The 24,877-nt window shown below is 46.4% G+C and overlaps 1 protein-coding gene across 1 annotated transcript; it reads left to right on the forward strand.

The window, feature by feature from the left end:
• Positions 1-4,585: 4,585 nt before the first annotated feature.
• LOC133779331 (uncharacterized) lies at positions 4,586-24,129 on the forward strand. The gene is made up of 7 exons (XM_062219305.1): positions 4,586-4,698; positions 4,762-5,932; positions 6,150-6,400; positions 19,969-20,373; positions 20,491-21,154; positions 23,469-23,757; positions 23,951-24,129. The coding sequence occupies exons 1-7, from the start codon at positions 4,586-4,588 to the stop codon at positions 24,127-24,129; spliced, it is 3,072 nt and encodes a 1,023-aa protein (XP_062075289.1).
• Positions 24,130-24,877: the final 748 nt, after the last annotated feature.

Here is a 24,877-nt window from a genome sequence, read left to right on the forward strand (position 1 = left end):
GTTTGTCATCCCAAGCACAGGACACCATTTTCATCCTCTCCTCCTGGAGGACCAGGTCCCCTTCCTCAGGAAGGATGGGGTTGAAGGGAAGCCCTAGGGACTCCGGGACCTCTTGCGTAGCATTGAGGCTTTCCCCAGAGGAATGCTCCTCGGCTAGGGCTGAATCCTTGGTATTATTCCTCTTGGCCCGCTTCGAAGACCCCGTGACACTCGAGTTTACTTTCCTCTTGGCCGTCCCTCCTCATTCGGAAGGTTCTTGCTCCAAATTAATAACTTGGAGAGGACCAGGTTAGGGCAAGACCTTTTCGACATGTGCCATCGGGATGGAACTTGCAGCTGGACCCCTCTCAGAAGCTCCCTAGACTGGCTCTGAATCCTCGAGGATCAGCTCCATAATTTTATTTTTGGCCGGGCCTTTGCGGCCTTCTTCACCAAAGCCTTGGCTACGGCCGCCCTAGCCTCGATCATTTCCTTCATCTTGGCCACATGGTTTGACATCTTCGAATTGCCTGAGATAGATAGAAAAAGGAAACTAATCAGTAAAATACATGAATGAGGATAGAAGTAAAAAAATAAGAGAAATATCCAAGTCTAAAGTCCCTTGGGATGAACCCTTATCTAAAGAATGGGCTCGACTCAACTCCCATAGGGCGAAAGAGTGAATTTGGTCCCCCATATCATCCGGGTTCAAAAAGCTACCATATTGTAGGAACCAGGATGAGTGCATGAGGGGTAGTGTGTCTATAACAATGGGGCAAGGAAGCCTCACTTTGCTGACAGTCCCCGTGAAATAATCCCGGTACTGTTTCCTAATCCTAACTAAGTCCTCAAAATGAGGAGCATAAGTTAAAATCAAAGGTGATTTACCTTGCCCCGAAATGCTAGCTCTAGGAGCTCCAGTGTTAGGCTGCCTCCCCTCGAGAAGGGTGTCCAATTCTTCGGACTCGGCCCTCTCTGCCTGACGGGCTTGCTCCTTCTTCACCTTCTCCACGTCGGCTTTGGTTGTGGCCTCTACTACCTCGATCTGGATGAGGGTCAGATCCTCCCTCAGGGCAGGATCCCCCTCACATTGCAGCACCCGGAATCTAGGGGCATCTGTTGACTGGTTCACGATAATCATCCCAACCAGCCGAAGGTTCTCCGTAGTTACGAAGCCCCCCAAGTCCAACTCATCGGCGCTCAGAGTGGCATAGAATTTATTTTGCTCTAGGATCGATTCGCTGAGCCAGGTTGTGTTCCAAGACAATTAGTTTTCAGTAAACAAAACTAAAGGCTAGGTAAAAAAGTGAAGAAGAATAACTTACCCACACGCTCGATGTTCAGTGTAACGTCCCAAATTTCCTAATAAGGCTTAGGGCCTTTGTTAGAGGGCCAGGATGGAAAATTATGTGATATATATATATGTGCATTATTATGTGATTATGTGAGTTTTATTATAATATGTTTGATATGCATGTGTTAGGTGTATTAAATATGCAGATGGGCCCATATTTGTTTAAAATGGAAATTTTTGTAATTTGGCCCATTATGGGTATATTTGGCATATATGTGGATATGTTTGGGTTACTCGGCACGAGAAGATCCTAGGGAGCAAGCTAATGGAAAATTCACAACGGGACCCATACTTGACTTAGAGTGAGTCAAGGGGTATTTTGGGTATTTAGTACATTGCCAGGATCGGGTAATGGGGAAATTATTTGAGGATATTAAGAGTAACAGGAATTATAAGACGTTAATTATGATTAACGGGATAAGTGGAAAATGACAAGTTTACCCTTGAGGGGCTATGAGAGAGGAATTTGACCCTAGGGGCATTATGGTAATTTTAGTGCCAATATAGTGACTTTGTCACTCTTCCCTTCAGCAATAGGAAACCCCCAAAACAAAACAGAGCAAATTTCCCTCTCTCTTCCTCTCTCACTCAGTTCTTCCTTTCTCTCCCTATTTTGGTTTGGATTTTTAAGGAAACCAGGGAATTTTGGAAGCTAAAGCTAATGGAATTCAAGGCTTGGCTTTGGGGTTGGATTAGTTGATAATAGGAGGACATAAATTCAGTTGAGGTAAGCTTCAGTTCCTGTTTTAGGTGAATTCTGTTTTGGTTTTGGGTGTTCTTGAGCTTTGAAGCTCAAGGTCTTGGATTAGAGATTTGGGGGAGGTTTTGATTGAAGTTAAACTTGGGGTTTGATGGTGTTAATGTGGTGTTAATGTTCGGGGGTTTGAATTATGGTTTTGGGAATTGATTGGGATGGTTTTTGGTAAGGTTTTGGCTAAGGAAACTAGGGATTTCTGGGTTAGCAGGGTCATGCCGTAGTCTTGTTCTTGGGCACCGCGGCCGGTTCTGTCTGGAGGCATTCCGCAACCCTCATGGGCATGCCGCGGCCTGTGTCCTAAATTTCAGACATGGAAGTTTCTGTCTAGGGGGCATGCTGTGGCCCTTAAGGGCAAGTCGCGGCATGACTGGGCAACTCTGACCAAAATGGGATTTTAGTGACGGGAATTCAAACCTAAGGGCTCGGGATCGATCCTAATACTCGATTTTGTAGAGTTCGATGTCCCAGAGGCTAGGACTAGGTCCGGAAGCCTTTATTTGCTTATTATTGATGGGATTCTATATTATGGAATAAATCAATGGAAAAATAGGTTAAAGGGTTATTATCAATATGATTTATCTCAGTCTAAATTAGTACCCCCAAAATCGAGAAATATAGTCAATAAAAACTCTATAGTTCAAAATAAACATTTCAAGAAATTTGATTCAAACAAAAAAAAACCTATTAATTAACTCCGAAAAACAAAAAAAAAAAGTAAAAAAACAAAATAAATATGATCTCTGATGAGAACAAATGAGCAACACTAAAAGAGTCATTGCAAGTTCCAATTGGGCCAATTACAAGAGCAAGAGCTAGTAGGTTCAAAGAAGCACTTAATGGGCTAATCCAAGATATATGGGCTGATTATGGAAAGATAAAGTCAGAAATTACTCAAAATGGAGATCAATTCCTAGTTAATGTTATTGAAGTAATTTAAAGGGCAGGTTAACCTCCCAAAACGTGGCCTTTCAGTTTGGAGGAGTTATTGGCATATATTTATGTTTTATTTATGCCATTTAGTTATATTTCTATTGGTTAAATTAAGACTTTTTGTATTCAGCCATTTAGCTACTTTCTAGAAGTCTAATAGTCTAGAATTGAAGGGTTTTGGTCTATATTAATGCATGTATCAATTTAATGCTTAAAATATAACTTTTCCTATTCTTGGAGGGTTGTTCCAAGTATAAATAGGGGGACATATGAGTTTGCAAATCAGATTGGAATTAATATATTTTTGAGAGTGTTTTCTCTTTGGTTCTTCAAAGAACTTATCAAGATCTTTCTTGTGGCGTTCAAACCCTTGACTTATCACTCACAATCCTTCTTATTTATTGAGTGTGGCATCTCATATCTTTCTTATACCTTTTCGTTCTTATCTCTTTATAGATAATAGGTCAAGGTTTTTTGTTTTTATAGATACTGATTTGTTTAGAACGATCCAAGGCCTCCTTGTTCTAAATTTTTTTTCGGGTCCCATTATTCTTATTGGGTTTCAAATTTTTTAGAATCACATCATTTGGTATCAGAGCATAAGGTGTTTAAATTAGGTTATTATCTATCCTTATTCTTATTTCATAGTTGTTCATTTCATTTCATTCCATCTTATAAAAATTTCATAAAAAATAAAGAAGAAAAAAAAATCGTTCTCTTTTCTTTGGCAGAAGTCGTTCTCTATACTTATCATTTCAATATTAGAAACAAAAAAAGGAAAAAAAAGAAAAAAAAAAGAGAAAGAAAAAAAAATTCTGATTAGAAGTTACATTTGGAATATTGCTGAAATTCAAGATTTCTATTACATAAGGGTATTATTCCAATTTCAATACCTCAAAAGTGTGTATCCATCTTATCTTTGTATTTTTCTTTAATTCTTAAAATTTCCCTTCATTCCTTTTGCACTTTTAAAATCCCATTCTTCCAAGCTGTTTGTGTTTCATTGTTACAAGAAAAATTTTGTGTGGGTTCATTAAGTTCAATAAATAACTAAAAGAGGGAACATAAGAGTGGAAAAAGGCAAGAGAGTGTGAGATCATAAGAGGGTAAAAGCCAAATTTGAGTAAATACGAGTGTGAGTGTTATCATTCTTGAGTGAAACACGTGAGAGAGTGTGGTGAGAAACTGTTCTTTTTTCTTTCTAATTTTTTTTGTTGGCGGTAATCATGTCTCAAAATCAAGAAGAAGATCAACAACATGTTGTTCCACATCTACAAATGCAAGCATTAATGGGAGAGATGAGATAGATGATGAGGGCTGAACTAGAACAACTACATGAATGGATGGATAGGGTTGAAGAAAGATCACAAAGAGGGCAGCCTCCTATAGCTGCGAATGGGCAATGAAGAGAGAGGAGTCAACATAGATATGATTATGATGATTATTATGCAAATGACGAGGATGAAGATGATCGTGCCTCTAATGTTTACATGGGATGATTTGGGCATGGGAATGGAGGTAGAAGAGCCAGAGATCGATTTGATAACAATTTGGGAAACATTAAAATGAAGATTCCATCCTTCCAAGGAAGAAATGATCCTGAAGCTTATTTGGAGTGGGAGAAGAAGATTGAGTTGGTGTTTGATTGTCACAACTATTCTGAGTTGAAAAAGGTAAAGTTAGCGGCCATTTAATTCACTTACTATGCTATTATTTGGTGGGATCAATTAACTTTGGGCAGGAGAAGAAATGGTGAAAGACCTATTGAGACTTGGGAGGAATTGAAAGCTATTATGAGAAGAAGATTCATTCCAAGTCACTACTACAAAGACTTATTTCAAAAGCTGCAAAGCCTCACTCAAGGGTCTAGAAGTGTTGAAGATTACCACAAGGTGATGGAGATATCCATGATTAGGGCTAATGTGGAGGAGGATCGAGAAGCTACTATGGCCAGGTTCTTAGCTGGTTTAAATCGTGACATTGCAAATGTGGTGGAACTACAACATTATGTTGAGTTGGATGACATGCTGCATATGGCCATAAAAGTGGAGCGTCAACTGAAAAGGAAAGGTTCCACAAAGATAGGTCAAAGTTCTGGTTCTTCTTCAACATGGAATCAAAATTGGAGCAAGAAGGGTGACAAACCACATTCCAAGAACAATGCTGATCCTAAAGAAAATGAAAATAGAGGAACCCATAACAAAGGTAAAACTAATTCCCAAACTTCTAGAAATAGAGATGTTAAATTCTTTAAATGTTTGGGAAGGGGCCATATTGCTAGTAAGTGTCCAAATAAAAGAGTGATGATTTTGAAAGAAAATGGTGATGTTGAGACCGATGGTGAATCAGATAATGAATCTATGCCACCATTAGAGGATGCAAGTGATGTTGAGTATCCAGTTGAAAGGGAGCTTTTGGTTGCAAGGAGAGCTCTAAAGGTACAAGTCAAGGAAGATGAGGGGCTACAGCGTGAAAATATTTTTCATACCAGATGCCATGTCAATGAGAAGGTATGTAGCATGATTATTGATGGTGGAATTTGTACTAATGTGGTTAGCACTAGTTTGGTGCAAAAATTGAATTTACCAACTTTGAAACATCCTAAGCCATACAAGTTGCAATGGTTGAATGATTGTGGAGAAGGTAAGGTGAACAAGCAAGTTTTGGTGTCATTCTCAATTGGAAAATACAAAGATCAGGTTTTATGTGATGTGGTTCCAACGCATGCAGGGCATATTCTTTTGGGAAGGCCATGGCAATTTGACAGACATGTTAGCCACGATGGTTATTCTAATAGATACTCATTTGTATTCAATGAAAGACCAATCACTCTTGTACCATTAACTCCGAAACAAGTGTACGAAGATCAAGTGAAGTTAAAAAAAGAGAATGAGAATACAAAGACAAGAGAGGTAGAGATGAAAAAGAGAGAAGAAAATACAGAAAAAAATATTGGTTAGCGAAGAAAAAAGAGAGAAGAAAAAAATGAGTTTCTTTGCAAAAGAAAGAGTGATCAAAAGAGTTTTGTTGACAAACCAGCCTATGATTGTACTTTTGTACAAAGAGGCTTGTTCCATTACTAATGAGCTTAATGTTTCCTTGCCTAGTGTTGTTATTTCGCTTTTGCAGGACTTTGATGATATATTTCCTGAACAGGTTCCTAATGGTTTACCGCCAATAAGGGGAATCGAGCATCAAATTGATTTTATACGTGGAGCGTCAATCCCAAATAGGCCAGCCTATAGGAGCAATCCTGAGGAAACAAAAGAGCTTCAAAGGCAAGTTGCTAAGCTCATGGAGAAGGGGCATGTGCGTGAAAGCATGGGTCCTTGTGCGGTACCGGTGTTGCTTGTTCCGAAGAAAGATAGATCATGGAGGATGTGTGTGGATTCTCGAGCCATCAACAAAATCATTGTAAAGTATAGACATCCTATCCCTAGATTAGATGATATGCTTGATGAATTGCATGGTTTTTGTGTTTTTACCAAAATTGATCTTAAAAGTGGATATCATCAAATTAGAATGAGAGAAGGAGATGAATGGAAAATTGCCTTTAAAACAAAACACAGTTTATATGAGTGGTTAGTTATGCCATTTGGATTAACTAATGCACCTAGTACTTTCATGAGACTAATGAATCATGTTTTGCGTGCTTTTATTGGCAAATTTTGTGTTGTGTATTTTGATGATATTTTGATTTATAGCTGTTGATGCTCATAATCTCATCAAGAGAAAGTATGAGGCCGAGGCAAGGCCCTTAGGCCACCGTCATCTTGGGAAGCCATCGCGCCATCACAACACGAGTCTGGGTTCATTTCTCGTGGAGTCGATGCCAAGTGGCCCACGTTGGCAAGGCATAGGTGCCAAGGCTCAGTAGCCTCGCAAGACCCATCTCGCCCACGCACTCGGCCCCACGGCCTCGCCCCATGGCCTCGCCCATGGCCTCGCCCATGCACTCGGCCCCACGGCTTCGCCCCATGGTCACGCCCATGGCCTCGCCCCATGGCCTTCCCCATGCCCTCGGCCCCACGGCCTCGCCCCATGGCCTCGCCCATGCACTCGGCCCCACGGCCTTGCCCCATGGCCTCGCCCATGCCCTCGACCCCACGGCCTCACCCCATGGCCTCGCCCATGCACTCGGCCCCACGGCCTCGCCCCATGGCCTCGGTCCCACGGCCTCGCCCCATGGCCTCGCCCATGCACTCGGCCCCACAGCCTCGCCCCATGGCCTCGCCCATGCCCTCGGCCCCACGGCCTCACCCTATGGCCTCGCCCATGCACTCGGCCCCACGGCCTCGCCCCATGCCTTCGGTCCCATGGCCTCGCCCATGCACTTGGCCCCACGGCCTCGCCCCATGGCCTCGCCCATGCACTCGGCCCCACGGCCTCGCCCCATGGCCTCGCCCATGGCCTCGCCCCATGGCCTCGGCCCCACGGCCTCGCCCCATGGCCTCGCCCATGGCCTCGGCCCCATGGCCTCGCCCATGCACTCGGCCCCACGGCCTCGCCCCATGGCCTCGGCCGTGGCCTCGGCTCCATGGCCTCGCCCGTGGCCTCGGCCGTGGCCTCGGCCCCATGGCCTCGGCCGTGGCCTCGGCCCCATGGCCTCATGCCCATAGTCTCAGCCTCATGGCCTCGCGCCCCATGGCCTTGCACCCATGGCCTAGGCCCCATGGTCCCATGCCCATGGCCTTGGAGGTGAGAACACTCATAAGGGGCAAGGTACACGCATGAATATAATGTGGAATGTACCTACAAACCTAAAGAAGTCAGAGTACGGATATGGTACCCCTACCAGACAAGTAGTGGGAACGCCAGGAGTCAGAGTCGACACCACTACCACCTGCACCACTACGCCTGCCACCACGCATCAGACATGGGTACAGACAAGTAGTGGAGACATCCTCCTGACACCTGCTCCTGTACGGGATGTACGACCACAACCTCTGAAGCCACTCCCCTGACACAGTACATATGTACCACTTGGTCCCCTGGACCACTATGTACCTAAGGCCATTAGAGCCTACTATAAAATTTTACTGTAGCAGAGGCTTAAGTGTGAATGAAGGACTGAATTCTCCATTATTGTTCTATCATTGTTCTTGAGTTATTGTTCAAATTTTTACAGTTTTCCGATTAGTGATCTTGATTTGATAATTTTTCCAACTCAACTTAGTTGATGAGTTCTCACCGTCAACAGTTTGGCGCCGTCTGTGGGAACGTTAGTTTCAAGCTACTGTTCCACCATTGTTTCCGGCAAGAAGAAGATGCCAAGACGCTCGAAGCGACTGAGGGAGACGCGGGAGGTAGAGGTTCACCTGAACGGAGTCCAGCTGAAGGCCTCCATGAAGGACGCTCCTCCACCCAGAGACGTGGAGCCCCCGAAAGACCTTGAGGTTCACGGAGGTGATAGGGTTGCCTCATCGCCAGCCGCTCCACCTGGAGGAAGTCCTCCAAGAGCACCACCGGTAAACGCTGATGAGTTCCCTCCTCCAAAACCGCCACTGGCACCGAACTCCGGCCGGCAAGACCCGGGCCCTTCTGCCCGTAGGCATGACAAGCACCCCCGGGTCCACTCCGTGAGCTCGAGCTCGAAATCCCAGTTTTACGAAGAGGAGATACGTGAGCTCCACCGTAAGAACCAAAGATTAGAAACCACCTTGGAAAACATGCAAGAGGTCCTTAACGGCCTGCTGCAGGGTAAGTCGAGCGTGACCTTGCCTAAGAGGAAGGAGAAGGGCAAGGATGGGGTGGAGACCACTGTACCGGTAGATGATGGGAGAACCCGACATTCAACTAGTAACACCCCCCGCACGAAGCAACGTGATCACCCCGAACCGCCTAAGCAGGCCCTGAAGCCAGCGCCGAGGACCAACGCTGCCCCTCTCCATGAGGATGAGGTCACCTCCAAAAGAGCACCCTCAGATTTGCGGGAGGAGCTCAATAAGAAGAGGGCGGGCAAAGGGACCACGCCCCCTGTAGCGCCTCGAGAAGGCAAGGGAAAGGCGGATCTTAGCCCGTCCGCTTTGAGGGACACTCTCAGCAAGAGGAGGCAGGACCTAGACACGGAGATGAGGAGCTTGCGGAGCAAGATCGTCACCACGTCAGGCGGCCAGGCCTTTGAGGATGACTTCAACCATGAGTCACCCTTTGTGAGAGAAATTCATGCAATCCGACTCCCTGCCAATTTTAAGGAGCCCAATATGACCCCTTACGAAGGGAACACTGATCCGAAATACCACCTGGATGCGTTTAATGATCTGATGAAACTAAGGGGGATCGGAAGTGGTGCCAGGTGCCATTGCTTCGCTGTTACTCTGAAAGGACCCACCTACAAATGGTTCAAAAGACTAAGGCCGGGGTCCATCAGGTCCTGGCAGCAATTTTCTGACGAATTCCTCCAGCAGCACTATGCCGTGCGGGACTACATGATGCCTGGTATCAGCCTGGCTAACATGAAGCAAGGGGAGAATGAAAGCCTGAAGAGCTACATTCATCTGTTCAATATGGAGGCCGCAAAAGTGGGAAGCCTAACGCGCCGAGAGTTAAAAATGGCCATTACCGCTGGAGTGCTCCCAGGAAGCAAGTTGTGGGACAACATGTTGAAGAGGGAAGTCACCGACTTAGATGACTTCTACGAGAGAGCGCAGAAGTACATCCATGTGGAGGATGACCACGCAAACCTAAAGGCGGGGAAGGAGGAGCCCGATGCGAAGCCCCCAACTAACGACGGATCAAATGTAGCGAAGAAGAAAAGAACGTACGATGGGCCAAGAGATGACCAGCAGAAGAAAACCAAACGAGGGGGTGATCATAGGCAAATGGCTTATACTAACTATACGAACCTAACGGATACCAGGGAGCATATTTACATCACCAACGAAGATCGAGTGCCCTTCAAAAAGCCCCCACCAATGAGAAAGGATCGGTCCAAAAGGGACCCCAGTAGATACTGCCAATACCACAAGGACATCGGACACACCACGGCAGAGTGTATCCATCTGAAGGAGGAAATTGAGGAGCTTATCCGCCGGGGCACTTGGGCCGCTATGTCAGGAGAGAAAGGCAAAGGCCAGAGGGCGAGCCCACAGCACCCCAGGCACAAGAGCGACCCCTAGAAATACAGGGGGAGGTCCGAACCATTTTTGGAGGTCCAGGATTTGGGGGAGACTCTAGGAAGGGGCAAGATAGATATGCAAGAGAGGCTTGGCGAAGTCCGCCTCCTTGCGTCATGAGTTTAGAACAACGACCCCCGAAGAGTTTCAAGGGGGAAAACGACTCGATAACGTTCGCTGAGGAGGACGCGCGGGGGGTACACTTTCCCCACAATGATCCGCTGGTGTTGACAGTTCAATTGGCAAATATGCGTGTGCATCGAGTCCTAGAGGACAACGGGAGCTTGGTGGACATCCTATATCGCCCTGCTTTGGAAAATATGGGACTAGGCATTCGTCACCTGAAGCCCTACCAGTCGTCCGTATACGGATTCACAGGGGACTCAGTGTAACCCCTTGGAATGATCGAATTGACACTTACCATGGGGGAGCAACCCCGACAGACTACAGTCATGTCTAACTTTGTTGTAGTAGATTGTGCATCAGCTTTCAACGCGGTATTAGGGAGACCCTCCCTAAGAGAATTGAAAGCCATAACTTCAATATATCACTTGGTTGTCAAGTTCCCGACTCCAGGAGGGGTTGCAAGTATGAAGGGAGAACAGAAGGAGGCGAGGGAGTGTTACAACACCTCACTCCGCACGCCTGCAAAACCGCGTGAGCCAATGGCCATGGTGGTACATGAGGCGCTATGTATGCCCACGGGGGGTCCGCAAGAGCTGGACCCTCGGGTCATGGATGAGTCAAGAGCAGAACCAGTAGAAGAAGTAGAGGAGGTTACGGTGATGGAGGAACCCCTAAGGAAATTGAAGATAGGGAGAAGCCTGCAAGGTGACGTGAAGGAGGAGTTGATGAAATTTTTGAAAGATAATCTAGACGTGTTTGCATGGAGTCATGAGGACATGGTGGGCATAGACTCCAGTGTGATGTGCCACCACCTGAACATCTCCCTCGAAGCAAGGCCCGTCCGGCAAAAGAGGCAGGCGCTAGACCCAACAAGATACGCAGCATTAAAGGAGGAGGTTAACAAGTTGAAGGCCAACGGGTTCATCCGTGAGTCTTTCTACCCTGTGTGGGTATCGAACCCAGTACTCGTGCCGAAGCCGAATGGGAAGTGGAGAACTTGCGTCGATTTCACGAACTTGAATAAAGCTTGTCCTAAGGATAGCTTCCCACTTCCCAGGATAGATCAGCTAGTAGATGCGACAGCAGGACATGAGTTACTAAGTTTTATGGACGCCTAATCAGGATACAACCAAATCCCAATGAACCCGGCAGATGAAGAGCACACGTCATTCATTACGGACAAAGGGCTATACTGTTACAAGGTGATGCCCTTCGGGCTCAAAAACGCGGGAGCCACCTATCAAAGGCTGGTGAATAAAATGTTCGCCAATCAGATAGGAAGGAATATGGAGGTGTATGTGGATGACATGTTAGTGAAGACCAAAGAAGCAGCAGAGCTCAACAGAGACCTTGGTGAGATGTTTGACACGCTCAGGAAATACCGGATGAAGTTGAACCCAGTCAAGTGCACCTTCGGGGTATCCTCAGAAAAATTCTTGGGCTTCATGGTCAATTCCAGAGGCATCGAGGCCAATCCTGACAAGATAAAAGCACTCATAGAGATGAGCCCGCCAAAGAATAAGAAGGAGGTGCAGTGCCTAACGGGAAGGGTGGCGGCCCTTAATAGGTTTATCTCAAGGTCCACCGACAAGTGCCTCCCATTCTTTGACATCCTCAAAGGGAGAAAAAAGTTCGCTTGGGATGAAAGATGTGAGGAAGCATTTGTCAAGCTGAAAGAGCACCTCAGGAAGCCACCCCTGTTGGCAAAGCCAGAGAAGGGCGAGAAGCTGTACCTGTACTTGGCAGTGTCTGAGCATGCCATCAGCGCAGCCCTGGTTAAGGGAGAGAAGAAGCAGCAACAACCCGTATACTATATCAGCAAGCGTTTGGTGGACGCGGAAAACCGGTATCCAGAGATCGAAAAATTGGCCTATGCGCTAGTGGTGGCTTCGAGGAAGTTGAGGCCTTACTTCCATGCACATACAATTGAAGTCCTAACAGATAGTCCTTTGAGACAGGTCTTACATAAGCCTGAGACTTCAGGGAGACTAATGAAATGGTCGATTGAGCTAAGTCAGTTTGATATTGTATACACTCCAAGGGCTTCCATCAATGGACAGGTGCTGGCAGATTTTATAGTAGAGCTCACCCATCAGCCGAATGAAGGAAGGAATGAAGAAGGAGAGCAGCCTGTTACGGAGGAGGAGCTAGGAGGTTGAGAGGAGTGGAGTTTGCATGTTGATGGGGCGTCAAATGAAGGAGGATCAGGAGTGGGCATCATGATGACTGGGCCCGAGGGACATAGAATGTATTGCGCAATCCGATTTGGGTTTGAGGCCTCCAATAATGAAGCAGAGTACGAGGCGCTCTTAGCTGGCCTGCGTTTAGCCCAGGAACTGAGAGTGACGCGCCTTCAAATCTTCAGCGACTCTCAATTGGTAGTATGCCAAGTAAAGGGGGAGTATCAGGCGAGGGGACCCAAGATGGCAGCCTACTTGGAGAAGGTGAAGGGCTATCCGGGACGGTTGGTGGCATATACTATAGAGCAAATCCCCAGAGAAAAGAACACCCATGCCGATGCACTCGCAAAGTTGGCATCTACCAAGGATGGTGATGTCTTGGAATCAATACCTGTGGAGTACTTACCAAAGCCCAGCATCGAAGGCGCTGACGTGCACATGATTAATGTCTCGAGGGAATCATGGACCGAGCCAATCAAGAGGTACCTGGAAGAAGGAACCTTGCCTGTGGATAAAAACGAGTCCCGGAGGCTGGTGTACAAGGCCGCAAGATACACCCTGGTAGATGGAGTCCTTTACAAAAGAGGATTCTCAATGCCACTCCTGCGGTGTGTAGAAGAGGAGGAGGCATTGAAAGTGTTACAGGAGATACATGAGGGAGAGTGCGGCAACCACGAGAGCGGACCCTCCACGGCTAGGAAGGCCATGAGACAAGGATACTACTGGCCTTCCATGGAGAAAGATGCGCATGACTTTGCCACGAAATGCGACAAATGCCAGAGGCACGCCAACTACCCTCGGAAACCCCCAAGCGAACTGACCAGCCCCTGGCTCTTCGCTATCTGGGGGATAGACTTAATCGGTGCTCTTCCCACAGGCAGGGGTGGAGCGAAGTACGCAGTGGTGGCAGTGGATTATTTCACTAAGTGGGTAGAAGCAGAACCCCTTATGAAGATAACCGCCATGCACATCACCTTTTTTGTCAACAAGTTCATTGTTTGTAGATATGGAGTACCCTACAAGATTATTTCCGACAATGGTACCCAGTTCGAGGGAGGAGCTTTCGATGAATATTGTAGGGAAATGGGCATAAGGAGGAGTTTCTCTGCGGTTGTGCATCCCCAGGCCAATGGACAAGTGGAGGCCATAAACAGGGTCCTTAAGAAGAACCTGAAGACAAAGCTAGAAAAGATGAAGGGAGCCTGGGTAGATGAGCTACCGAATGTGCTGTGGGCTTACAGAACCACCCCACGCACGACTACTGGGGAGTCCCCATTCTCCTTGGCCTATGGGTGCGAGGCCATACTCCCAGTCGAGATGCGAGTCAATTCCCACAGGGTACAGGCATATGGAGACGAAGCCAACCGCGTAGCCTTGGCCGAAAGCTTAGACATGCTTGAGGAGAAGAGAGAAAAAGCACAAATGAGGGTGGCGGTGTACCAGCAACGCGCCGCAAGGTACTACAATTCGAGGGTGCGAGAGAGAACTTTCAGAGTTGGCGACCTGGTGCTAAGGAAGGTACTCCCAAACACACGAGACCCAGGCGCAGGAGTGCTAAGGGCGAATTGGGAGGGGCCCTACCAGGTTGCTCAGTGCATCCCCCCGAACACTTACAAGCTGGCTCGCATGGACGACACCATCATACCCCGAGCATGGAACGCAGAGCACCTGAGGAAGTACTACCAGTAAGGCGCCCATGTCCGATGGTAAAAGAACAAGTGTGGCACGCTGCCTTGATATTATAGGAAGAAATCAAAGAGGTTACTTAGATAGCCTCCTAAGTAGGTGTGAGTCTTTTTATTTTTGTTTTATATGAAAACCTCATATGTACCGTTGCAACTATTTGTATGAGACTATTTATTATGAATGTGATGAATGGAACTGCATGTTATGGGTAAAACTGTTCACAACCTCATGTATTATTTTCCTTCGCTATGTGGGCATCAGCCAAAGTGCCTGCCGAAATAAATCTCACCAGACACTTGGGGGGCAGGATAGGAGGCGACAGCAGGCGGCTAGCAAAGGGAACCTAAAAAGGGCCCTATAACAAAGGATCCTAAAAAGGGACCCCTTGCCCTCCTAAAAACGAGGCCCTAAAAGGGACCCTCTACCAAGAGGACCCCTAGCCCTCCTAAAAAGGAGGCCCCTAAAAAAAAAAAAAGGAGGACCCTCTACCAAGAGTATCTTAAAAAGGGCCCTCTATCAAGAGGAAGTGACCCAAAACCAAAGGGACCCCCTATACTAGGGCCTTAAACGAAGTCCTTAAAAGGTATCCCTTGGGATCGCAAGGATTAGCTACCCTTATGAACACCAAGGGAGGCCATAGGGACTTACAAAAAATGTATGGTGACGACAATAATAATAAGTCTAGAGCGGCCACCAAGCCGCCTAGCCAGAAAGGGTCCCAAAGGAGACCCTTGCAAAAATAGTACTATGAATAACGACAAGAAGGATGCTTCTCGCAAAGAAATAATAAGTGCGCGCAAGAAAAACATAAAAGGATAACTAAGACCCAAGGGGTCAAAATATCCTTATAGAAGCAACCAAGAGGCACCAAAAGAGGTCCCAGTGAACCCTCTCGCATGGGCTCCAAAGGACCTCCAGCCTGATAGATAAAAAAAGGGGGACCAACCAAACCCCATCATACAGGCTTAAAAGGGCCTCAAATGCAATAGAACAAGAAATAAACAGCAACATATGTATTTATACATTAAAAAAAAAAAAGAGTTCTTGAAATATTATAAGAGTTACCAAAAGAAAAGTAGCACGGATAATGATATTACAAAGTAAAAAGAAAACAAAAAAGGAGCAAGACTATTTCAAGGCCTCCTACAGTGGGCGCTCCACCAGGCCGCTCGGGCAACGGCCTGTTCACCAAAAGAGGAGAAGTCGAAGTTGGGATCCTGCCTCCACACATTGTAAAGAGCACGATCTATAGACCTGCACTCGGTGGTGATCCTCTTCGCCTCCAAGGAAGCGTTCTTCTCCTGAGCCGACTGTAGTTCGGCCCTAAGGGCCACAACTTCGGTCTCCAGTTGAGTAACCCTCTCCTGCGACGCAGCCACAGCGGCCTTGGCCCACTGGAGCTCGCGCTCGAAGCGTCTAGCCTTGCCCTTTAGTTCCTTGATCTTGGCCTTTGTCTTCTCCCTCTTCGAGAACAAGTTGGCAGACTTAGTCCCGGCCTTTGACAATTGGACCTTGGTTTCGCTAAGCTCATTTTCGAGCTCCTGGACCCGGGCCGTGAGGCAGTCCCTCTCAGCAGTAGATGCGGAGAGGACGCTGGACGTGTCAGCATGCCGAAGGGACATGATGTAGATCTGCACAAGAAAGTCAATGGCGTCAGCAATAAGTAACAAAAAGAAAAACACATGTACATCTATACATAATACTAATCGACGCAAGGTGCAAGACCTCACCCAGGCCGCGGCACGCCTCAGGGTTTCCCCAAGGTCTGGTTGGGTCACATTCCCTAGACCTCTCCAGTCGGAGATAGGGAGGTCCGAGGCAATCTGAATGAAATGCTGCGCATAAGATGAGGCCATCCTAGTCACCCAAGGCTCCGCCTCTACGCCAGGAGCATCTAGTTGAACAGGAACGGACAACCCACTCGCTGATGCAGGAGGAGGCCCAGGGAAGGAGAAAAACTGAGACCCTGGTACATTGGAAGGGGGCTCCGTGAGGTCGACGAAATCAGCATCCGGTAAGCCAATGTCATGAGGGACTTGAGGGAAGGCGTCACAGCCATCAAGGCCAGGGGGAGCGTAACATCCCGCTGCGGCCCGCGGGTCCAGAGATTGAAAAGCCATGTCCTGGTCATGGGAGCCATAGGGAGGGCATCCCCCGGGGGACAGGGGGCGTTGATGAGATCCCCCACATTCGAGGGGGGCATCCTCCATCTCCTCCTCGGCCTCACCATCGTGTAGGGATGGCCCAGCCGGCATAGCCATAGCCTTCTTAGACCCAGTGACTGACCACAGAAGCTTAGGGTCGGAGATCGGGGACAGCTGGTAGCGGTTGAGGTTCGCCACAGTAAATAGGACCGTCGCCTTCTTCAGGGCGGAGTCTGCACTAATGAGTTTGTTGATGGCCTCCGCCTCCGGCCCAATGACCGAGGGATCAGCAAATTGCCCTGCAAGATCCACGCCAATGTCAGTACAAGCAAAAGTGCAAAACAGTAAGTTCTAATAAGAAGAAGAGAAAGACCAGGATACTTACTAGGGCTGGCGCGAAAGCCTTCACGAACCGAGAGAGGCCCCTCTACCCAGAAAAAGTCTTGTTTCCAAGGCCTTGTGTTGGACACTGAGCCCTCTATTAAGGGGAGCTCGTTGTTGGCCTTCTGCAGGTAGTAGAAGCCCTTGGACTTGTGCACTCCCACGAGGTTATACAGAGAATGCACCTCCTGCGCCGTCGGGGCGCGTTGGACGTTTCCCTTGAACCAGATGAAAAGGAAACTTAAAGTCAACCAACTGTTAGGCGACAGTTGAAGAGGGGCCAAATCGAAGTAGTTGAGAACCGCCACGAAAAATGGGTGCAAAGGAATGGTGCCACCCGCCTTCAAAATCTGCTCACTCAAAACCACAAAACCCTTCTCAGGGCGATCGGCCCAGCATGCCTCCTGGGGAGCATATAGGGCGTATTCTGGAGCAATGTGGTCGTTCTTCACGATCTCCTTCAATTTACTAGAAGACACACAGGACACTAGGCTGGATGCCAGTGGAGGGGCGTTGTCCTCTTCCTGGATGGACACCTGTCTGCGTGCTTTCGGCATATCTACAAAATCAAAAGAAATATGTGAGGAAGAGGCAGAACACTTAACCCTCCATTTTTTCTTCCTAGCAAGAGTTTTCCATCGAGGGAGCGATGGCGGAAGCACTAAGCTAGGATAAACTGAGACTAGGGGCTGGGGAGAGGAGCTAGCAGCCCCATGACTGTCATCAGGCGAAGAGGGAGTGGGAGGTTCTGGCGGAATGTGTCCCTCCATAAATTCTAACTCCCATCGCAATTCAAAAAGGATCGTCCTAAGACGCGCTATGTGGTCACTAAGACCCAGGGGTGAAGGTCCTCCATCTCCTCTCGACACCGAGTCAATTTCGCTCTCCACCACCCAAATTTTACGCCTAAGTTCGGCCATACACTCGAGGTGGCGGATGCGGGCCTGCCTTAAGGAGTCATAGTCCTGGTGAGGGTTGCCCTCGGGGGACTCTGAGTCTGAGGACAGGTCAATAAACTCAGCCCTTGGGGGTATGTCGGACGGGCCGTCACTGGCAATGAAACCACGTCCCAATAGCAAAAAGGGGCTCACGTATAAACGAGGGGAAGGCTACAAAACACAAAGGAATAGGCTTAATACCTCTAGATGCAAACGCCCTAAATGGCCTGCTACAGGGTATAAAAAAAACAACAAAGAGGAGGGGCGTGCATATGGTCAAACTCACTACAAGCTCAGACTAATGTACCCCATCCCAAGTACTGCTAGTTTGGACCCGATAAAAAAAATAATAAATAAATAAAAGGGAGAAGGAAAGAAAATATACCTCAAGCGATTAAAAGAACGAAGTTAGGGTCCAAAGAAGGTCGGGGAGCGAAAAGCACCAAAGCGTCGAAAATGCGCGTCTGCAAGAATTAACCAGAAAGGTGTGTTAGTCATAAAATATACACACCAAGAAATTAGCTCATATGTAAAAAAAAAAATGTGAAGTGAAAAAATATATAAAACAAATGAAAGGAACTATGGTGAAAGTGAGGTTGTGGGGGATTGAACCCCTTACCTCTTGAAAGGAATAAGGGACTATGCATCACTATGCCAAAGGAGTAAGGTGAAAATATTAAGCCATGCATGAGGGCCTATTTATAGGAATCAAGGTGAATAGTCTACACGAGCACCTAAAGGTACTCTCCTAGACTGAGGGGCAAGTGTTGATGCTCATAATCTCATCAAGAGAAAGTATGAGGCCGAGGCAAGGCCCTTAGGCCACCGTCATCTCGGGAAGCCATCGCTCCATCACAACACGAGTCTGGGTTCATTTCTCGTGGAGTTGATGCCAAGTGGCCCACGTTGGCAAGGCATAGGTGCCAAGGCTCAGTAGCCTCGTGAGACCCATCTCGCCCACGCACTCGGCCCCACGGCCTCCCCCCATGGCCTCGGCCCCATGGCCTCGCCCCATGTCCTCGCCCATGGCCTCGGCCCCGTGGCCTCGCCAATGCACTCGGCCCCACGGCCTCGCCCCATGGTCACGCCCATGCCCTCGGCCCCATGGCCTCGCCCCATGGCCTCGGCCCATGGCCTCGGCCCCATGGCCTCGCCCATGGCCTCGGCCCCATGGCCTCGCCCATGGCCTCGCCCCATGGCCTCGCCCATGCACTCGGCCCCACGGCCTCGCCCCATGGCCTCGCCCATGCACTCGGCCCCACGGCCTCGCCCCATGGCCTCGCCCATGGCCTCACCCCATGGCCTCGCCCATGGCCTCGCCCCATGGCCTCGCCCATGCACTCGGCCCCATGGCCTTGCCCATGCACTCGGCCCCACGGCCTCGCCCCATGGCCTCGGCCCCACGGCCTCGCCCCATGGCCTCGGCCCCACGGCCTCGCCCCATGGCCTCGCCCATGGCCTCGGCCCCACGGCCTCGCCCCATGGCCTCGCCCATGGCCTCGGCCCCATGGCCTTGCCCCATGGCCTCACCCCATGGCTTCGCCCATGGCCTCGCCCATGCACTCGGCCCCACGGCCTCGCCCCATGGCCTCGCCCGTGGCCTCGGCCCCATGGCCTCATGCCCATAGTCTCAGCCTCATGGCCTCGCACCCCATGGCCTTGCACCCATGGCCTAGGCCCCATGGTCCCGTGCCCATGGCCTTGGAGGTGAGAACACTCATAAGGGGCAAGGTACACGCATGAATATAATGTGGAATGTACCTACAAACCTAAAGAAGTCAGAGTACGTATATGGTACCCCTACCAGACAAGTAGTGGGAGCGCCAGGAGTCAGAGTCGACACCACTACCACCTGCACCACTACGCCTGCCACCACGCATCAGACATGGGTACAGACAAGTAGTGGAGACATCCTCCTGACACCTGCTCCTGTACGGGATGTACGACCACAACCTCTGAAGCCACTCCCCTGACACAGTACATATGTACCACTTGGTCCCCTGGACCACTATGTACCTAAGGCCATTAGAGCCTACTATAAAATGAACTCTAAGACAACCTGAAAGGGGGTTGGAAATTTTACTATCGCAGAGGCTTAAGTGTGAATGAAGGACTGAATTCTCCATTATTGTTCTATCATTGTTCTTGAGTTATTGTTCAAATTTTTACAGTTTTCCGATTAGTGATCTTGATTTGATAATTTTTCCAACTCAACTTAGTTGACGAGTTCTCACCGTGAACAATAGCAAAAACTTGGATGATCATGTCGAGCATTTAAAACTTGTTTTAGATGTTTTAAGAGAAGAAAAGTTGGTTGCTAATCTCAAAAAGTGTACATTCTGTACACATAAGCTTGTGTTTCTTGTTTTTGTTGTTAGTGCCAAGGGAATTGAGGTGGATGAAGAAAAGGTGAGTGCAATTCGAGACTGGCCGAGACCAACAAATGTGGGTAATGTTAGAAGTTTCCATGGGTTGGCTAGTTTTTATCGTAGATTTGTGAAAGATTTCAGTAGCTTAGCTACACCTTTGACTGAAGTTATTAAAAAGAATGTTGGTTTTAAGTGGGGTGATGACCAAGAGAAGGCATTTAATTTAATTAAAGAAAAATTGACTAATGCACCTTTACTTGCTTTACCTAACTTCACTAAAACTTTTAAGATTGAGTGTGATGCTTCAGGAATAGGTATTGGAGCAGTTCTAATGCAGGAGAGTCGTCCTATTGCATACTTTAGTGAAAAATTAAGTGGAGCAGCCTTAAACTGTCCAACTTATGAGAATGAGATGTATGCGTTAGTTCGGGCATTGGAAACTTGGCAACATTACCTTTGGCCAAAAGAGTTTGTGATTCACACTGATCATGAATCTTTAAAGCATTTGAAGTGACAACAAAAGCTAAATAGAAGACATGCCAAGTGGGTTGAGTTCATTGAAACGTTTCCTTATGTCATCAAGTACAAGCAAGGTAAGGAAAACATTGTGGCTGATGCTTTATCTCGAAGGTATGTTTTACTCTCTACCTTAGATGCGGAATTGCTTGGTTTTGAATACATTAAAGATTTGTATGTTGATGATTGTGACTTTTCTAATGTATTCAATGCGTGTGAAAAAGAAGCTTTTGGAAAATTCTTTAGGCATGATGGGTTTTTGTTTAAAGAAAATAAGCTATGTGTGCCTAAAAGTTCATTGCATGACTTGCTCGTTAAAGAATCTCATGGGGGTGGTTTGATGGGGCATTTTAGTGTATCTAAGACATTAGAAATCTTGCATGAACATTTTTTTTGGCCTAATATGAAAAGAGATGTTGAAAGAGTTTGTGAGAAGTGTATTGCATGTAGAAAAGCTAATTCTCAGGTCAAGCCACATGGTTTGTATACTAATTTGCCTATTCCTAGTAAACCTTGGATTGACATATCTATGGACTTTGTTTTAGGTTTACCTAGGTCTAGAAAGGGTAGTGATTCTATATATGTGATTGTAGATAGGTTTTCAAAATTGGCACATTTCATTCCATGTCATAAAACTAATGATGCATCACATATTGCTGATTTGTTTTTCATGGAAACTGTAAGATTGCATGGCATGCCCAAAATCATTGTTTCAGATAGAGATACAAAGTTCTTGAGCTATTTTTGGAAGACTTGTGGGGAAAGCTAGGTACTAAGCTTTTGTTTTCTACTACTTGTCACCCACAAACTGATTGTAACGCCCTACTTCCTTAGAGCCGTTACTAAGTGAGTTTAAAACGTGCATTTAACTCGCTAATCGAGGCTTTAGGTCAAAAGTGTAATTAAATCATAAACAGAGTTATAAACTTTGAAAGTAATTCCATTTACTAAAAATCATATAGTGTTTGAAATTTGGGATCCCAAAATACCGTTTAAAAATATTTACAACATATAAGTACAACAAAGTCGGCTAGACAACAAAATCTAGGTTTTAATACAATTATCTTTCGAAACCACTGGCTATGGCAGCCAGCAGGCCAAACATGTACGCGTTGCTTCACGCTCTCCGTACTCATAGTTGGTCGACTTTCCCCTTGCCATTACCTGCACCACAGAGCACCCATTAGTCGAAGCCCAGCAAGAAAACCCTTACAAGCAGAAAACATATGTATAACAAACACTCAGCATATAAACAGGCCATCAATAGGATAAAAACATACGACCATGCCGTCCCAAGCACTTTACTAGGCCCTGGGTTCGTGGTCCACATCGTGAGGATATCCCAGGTATCCTTTAGGGTCTCGCCTTGACAACTTTCACTCCACATGCTAAACGCTGCACCCGGCCCCTTGCCGCACTCGGCCTTGCACTCTACGTGCCTAACGCCGTTCCCGGCCTTGCTGAACATTTATACATTTGCATTCATGGCATAATAATGCAAATACTGAACATGAACAAATTCAATCAAAAGGGCTACGCCCTGCAATACACACAAATAGGACTCTCCCCTACATACAAGCTCTATGGGAACAGTGGTTTTCTTACCTACGTCCCGAGATTTCCAAGCACCGATATCTCGAGCACAGTCCCCTCAACTGAGCCTCGCCGAAATCCTAGTCACAACATATTAAAAATATTCATCCATCAAGTTCTAATCCATTAAATAGCTTTGAGTTACAATTCTAATATCCGGGACCTATAATCCTATCAATCCGGGTGATAAAATCCATCTCGGGCCTTAGCAATTAGGTTCCCAAGTCAAAACCCTCAAGTCACCCTGCACTTTGAACTAGGGCCGCGGCCCAACCCCACAAGCGCCGCGACTAGCCTCAAAACAGAGGCTAACACCTCCCTGAAACACACACGGGCCGCGGCGCGCCTCGAGCACCGTGGCCTCCCAAGGCCTCGCATGCACACGGGCCGCGACATGCCCCTTCTAGGGCCGCAGCCCTCGCCTCCAAACCCAGAAAACACCATTTTTCCCTGCATATCCTTCGAGCCAACACCTCCAAAATCACCTCTAACCGCACAATTATACTAGAATTCATATTTATGCAATCTAAACATACCAACAACCTCAAGAACCAATTCCCACACCCATCAAACAATCAAAACCTGTCCTAGAATCTAAGCCATGCATACTCTATGGAAACTAGCAGAAATCCAAACTTAATCCTTATAGTTTAAAGCTTACCCTTGCTGGATTGAATCTTTGAACCAGCTTCCTAAGCTCCAAGCTTCAAGCTCCCCTAAATCCCAGCTGAATTCCTTAGCTTCAAATTATCTTCACCAAATTTTCCCTTGATATGCCTTAGAGAAAGATGAAGAGAGGACATCTTCAAGAGAGGGAGAAAGAGTCAGTTTCTAAGTTTCTAAAACTTCCTAGGCTTTGTTTTATTTAACTTAAGCTTTAAGGTTACCTCAAGGCTCGGGGTGCCAAAAACGTCCCCGAGGGAAAAATGGTAAATTTCCCCAATATTCCCTCTTAGACATTCTAACCTCAAATATATCTCCAGATATTTATTTCCATTACCTGATAACCCCATAATACATCTAATACCCAAAATACCCCTCGACTCGCCCTGAGTTAGATTCTCAACCCTGTTGTGACTTTCTGGCTAACTGCTCCCTAGGACTGTCTCGGATCGTGCTACACAGATATATATCACAAACATATCACATTTATACCCTCAACGGGCTAAAATCACAGACATCCCCCAATATCCAAACGGGGCCCACATGCATATTTAATTTAACTAAACATGCATCTCTATCACATATTCACATATTATATCCATAATTCACCTATTGCCCTCCAGGCACGCTAATCAAGGCCCTAAGCCTTATTAGCAAATTTTGGCCGTTACACTGATGGTCAAACTGAAGCGGTTAACAGAACATTATCTACTTTGTTGTGTGCCATACTACAAAAGAACTTGAAAACATGGGAAGATTGCTTGCCACATGTAGAGTTTTCATATAATAGGAGTGTATATTGTCCAACTAAGTTTTCACCTTTTGAAATTGTGTATGATTGTAATCAATTGACACCTTTGGATTTAACACCATTGCCTTTGACTGAGCGTGTTAACTTAGATGGAAAAAAGAAAGCTGATTTTGTTAGACAGATTCATGAGAAGGTTCGACAGAACATTGAGAAGAGGACTGAACAATATGCAGCCCAAGCTAATAAAGGGCAAAAGAAAGTTGTATTTGAACCTGGTGATTGGGTTTGGGTGCATATGAGGAAGGAACGATTTTTCTATTCAAAGACAATCTAAACTTCTTCCAAGGGGTGATGGGCCATTTCAATTGTTGGAAAAGATCAATGACAATGCCTATAAGTTAGACCTTCTAGGTGAGTATAATGTGAGTGCAAGTTTTAACGTTTATGAGTTGTCTCCTTTTGATGTAGGTGAAGATTTGATAACAAATCCTTTTCAAGAGGGAGGGAATGATGAGAACAAAGGAGCAACACTAAAAGAGTCATTGAAAGTTCCAATTGGGCCAATTACAAGAGCAAGAAGGTTCAAAGAAGCACTTAATGGGCTAATCCAAGATATATGGGCTGCTTATGGAAAGATAAAGTCATAAATTACTCAAAATGGAGATCAATGCCTAGTTAATGTTATTAAAGCAATTTAAAGGGTTGGTTAACCTCCCAAAACGTGGCATTTCAGTTTGGAGGAGTTATGGGCATATATTTATGTTTTATTTATGCCATTTAGTTATATTTCTATTGGTTAAATTAAGACTTTTTGTATTAAGCCATTTAGCTACTTTCTAGAAGTCTACTAGTCTAGAATTGAAGGGTTTTGGTCTATATTAATGCATGTATCAATTTAATGCTTAAAATATAACTTTTCCTATTCTTGGAGGGTTGTTCAAAGTATTAATAGGGGGACATATGAGTTTGCAAATCAGATTGGAATTAATATATTTTTTAGAGTGTTTTCTCTTTGGTTCTTCAAAGAACTTCTTTGAACTTATCAAGATCTTTCTTGTGTCGTTCAAGCCCTTGACTTATCACTCACAATCCTTCTCATTTCTTATACCTTTTGTTCTTATCTCTTTATAGATAACAGGTCAAGGTTCTTTGTTTTTATAGAATCTGATTTTTTTAGAACAATCCAAGGCCTCCTTGCTCTAAATTGTTTTTTTGGGTCACATTATTCTTATTGGGGTTCAAATATTTTAGAATCACATTAGGCTCAGAATTGGGATCGTGCTCGAGGGTCATTTATTGGTAACCTGTGCTCGGACTAAAGGTATGAAAACTGCACCCAGTATGTGACACATGTGATTATGGCTTGGCCCAAATTATTGAACAGGAATATGAATA

The sequence above is a fragment of the Humulus lupulus genome, chromosome 5 (genome assembly GCF_963169125.1).
Source record: "Humulus lupulus chromosome 5, drHumLupu1.1, whole genome shotgun sequence".
Taxonomy (NCBI): domain Eukaryota; kingdom Viridiplantae; phylum Streptophyta; class Magnoliopsida; order Rosales; family Cannabaceae; genus Humulus; species Humulus lupulus.

Coding starts and splice junctions, on each gene's coding strand:
- LOC133779331 (XM_062219305.1), top strand. CDS start 4,586: ATGAAGATTCCATCCTTCCAAGGAAGAAATGATCCTGAAGCTTATTTG. Junction 5,933..6,149: donor AGAATACAAAGACAAGAGAG/GTAGAGATGAAA, acceptor TCGCTTTTGCAG/GACTTTGATGATATATTTCC. Junction 20,374..20,490: donor CCAACTTATGAGAATGAGAT/GTATGCGTTAGT, acceptor AAAGCTAAATAG/AAGACATGCCAAGTGGGTTG.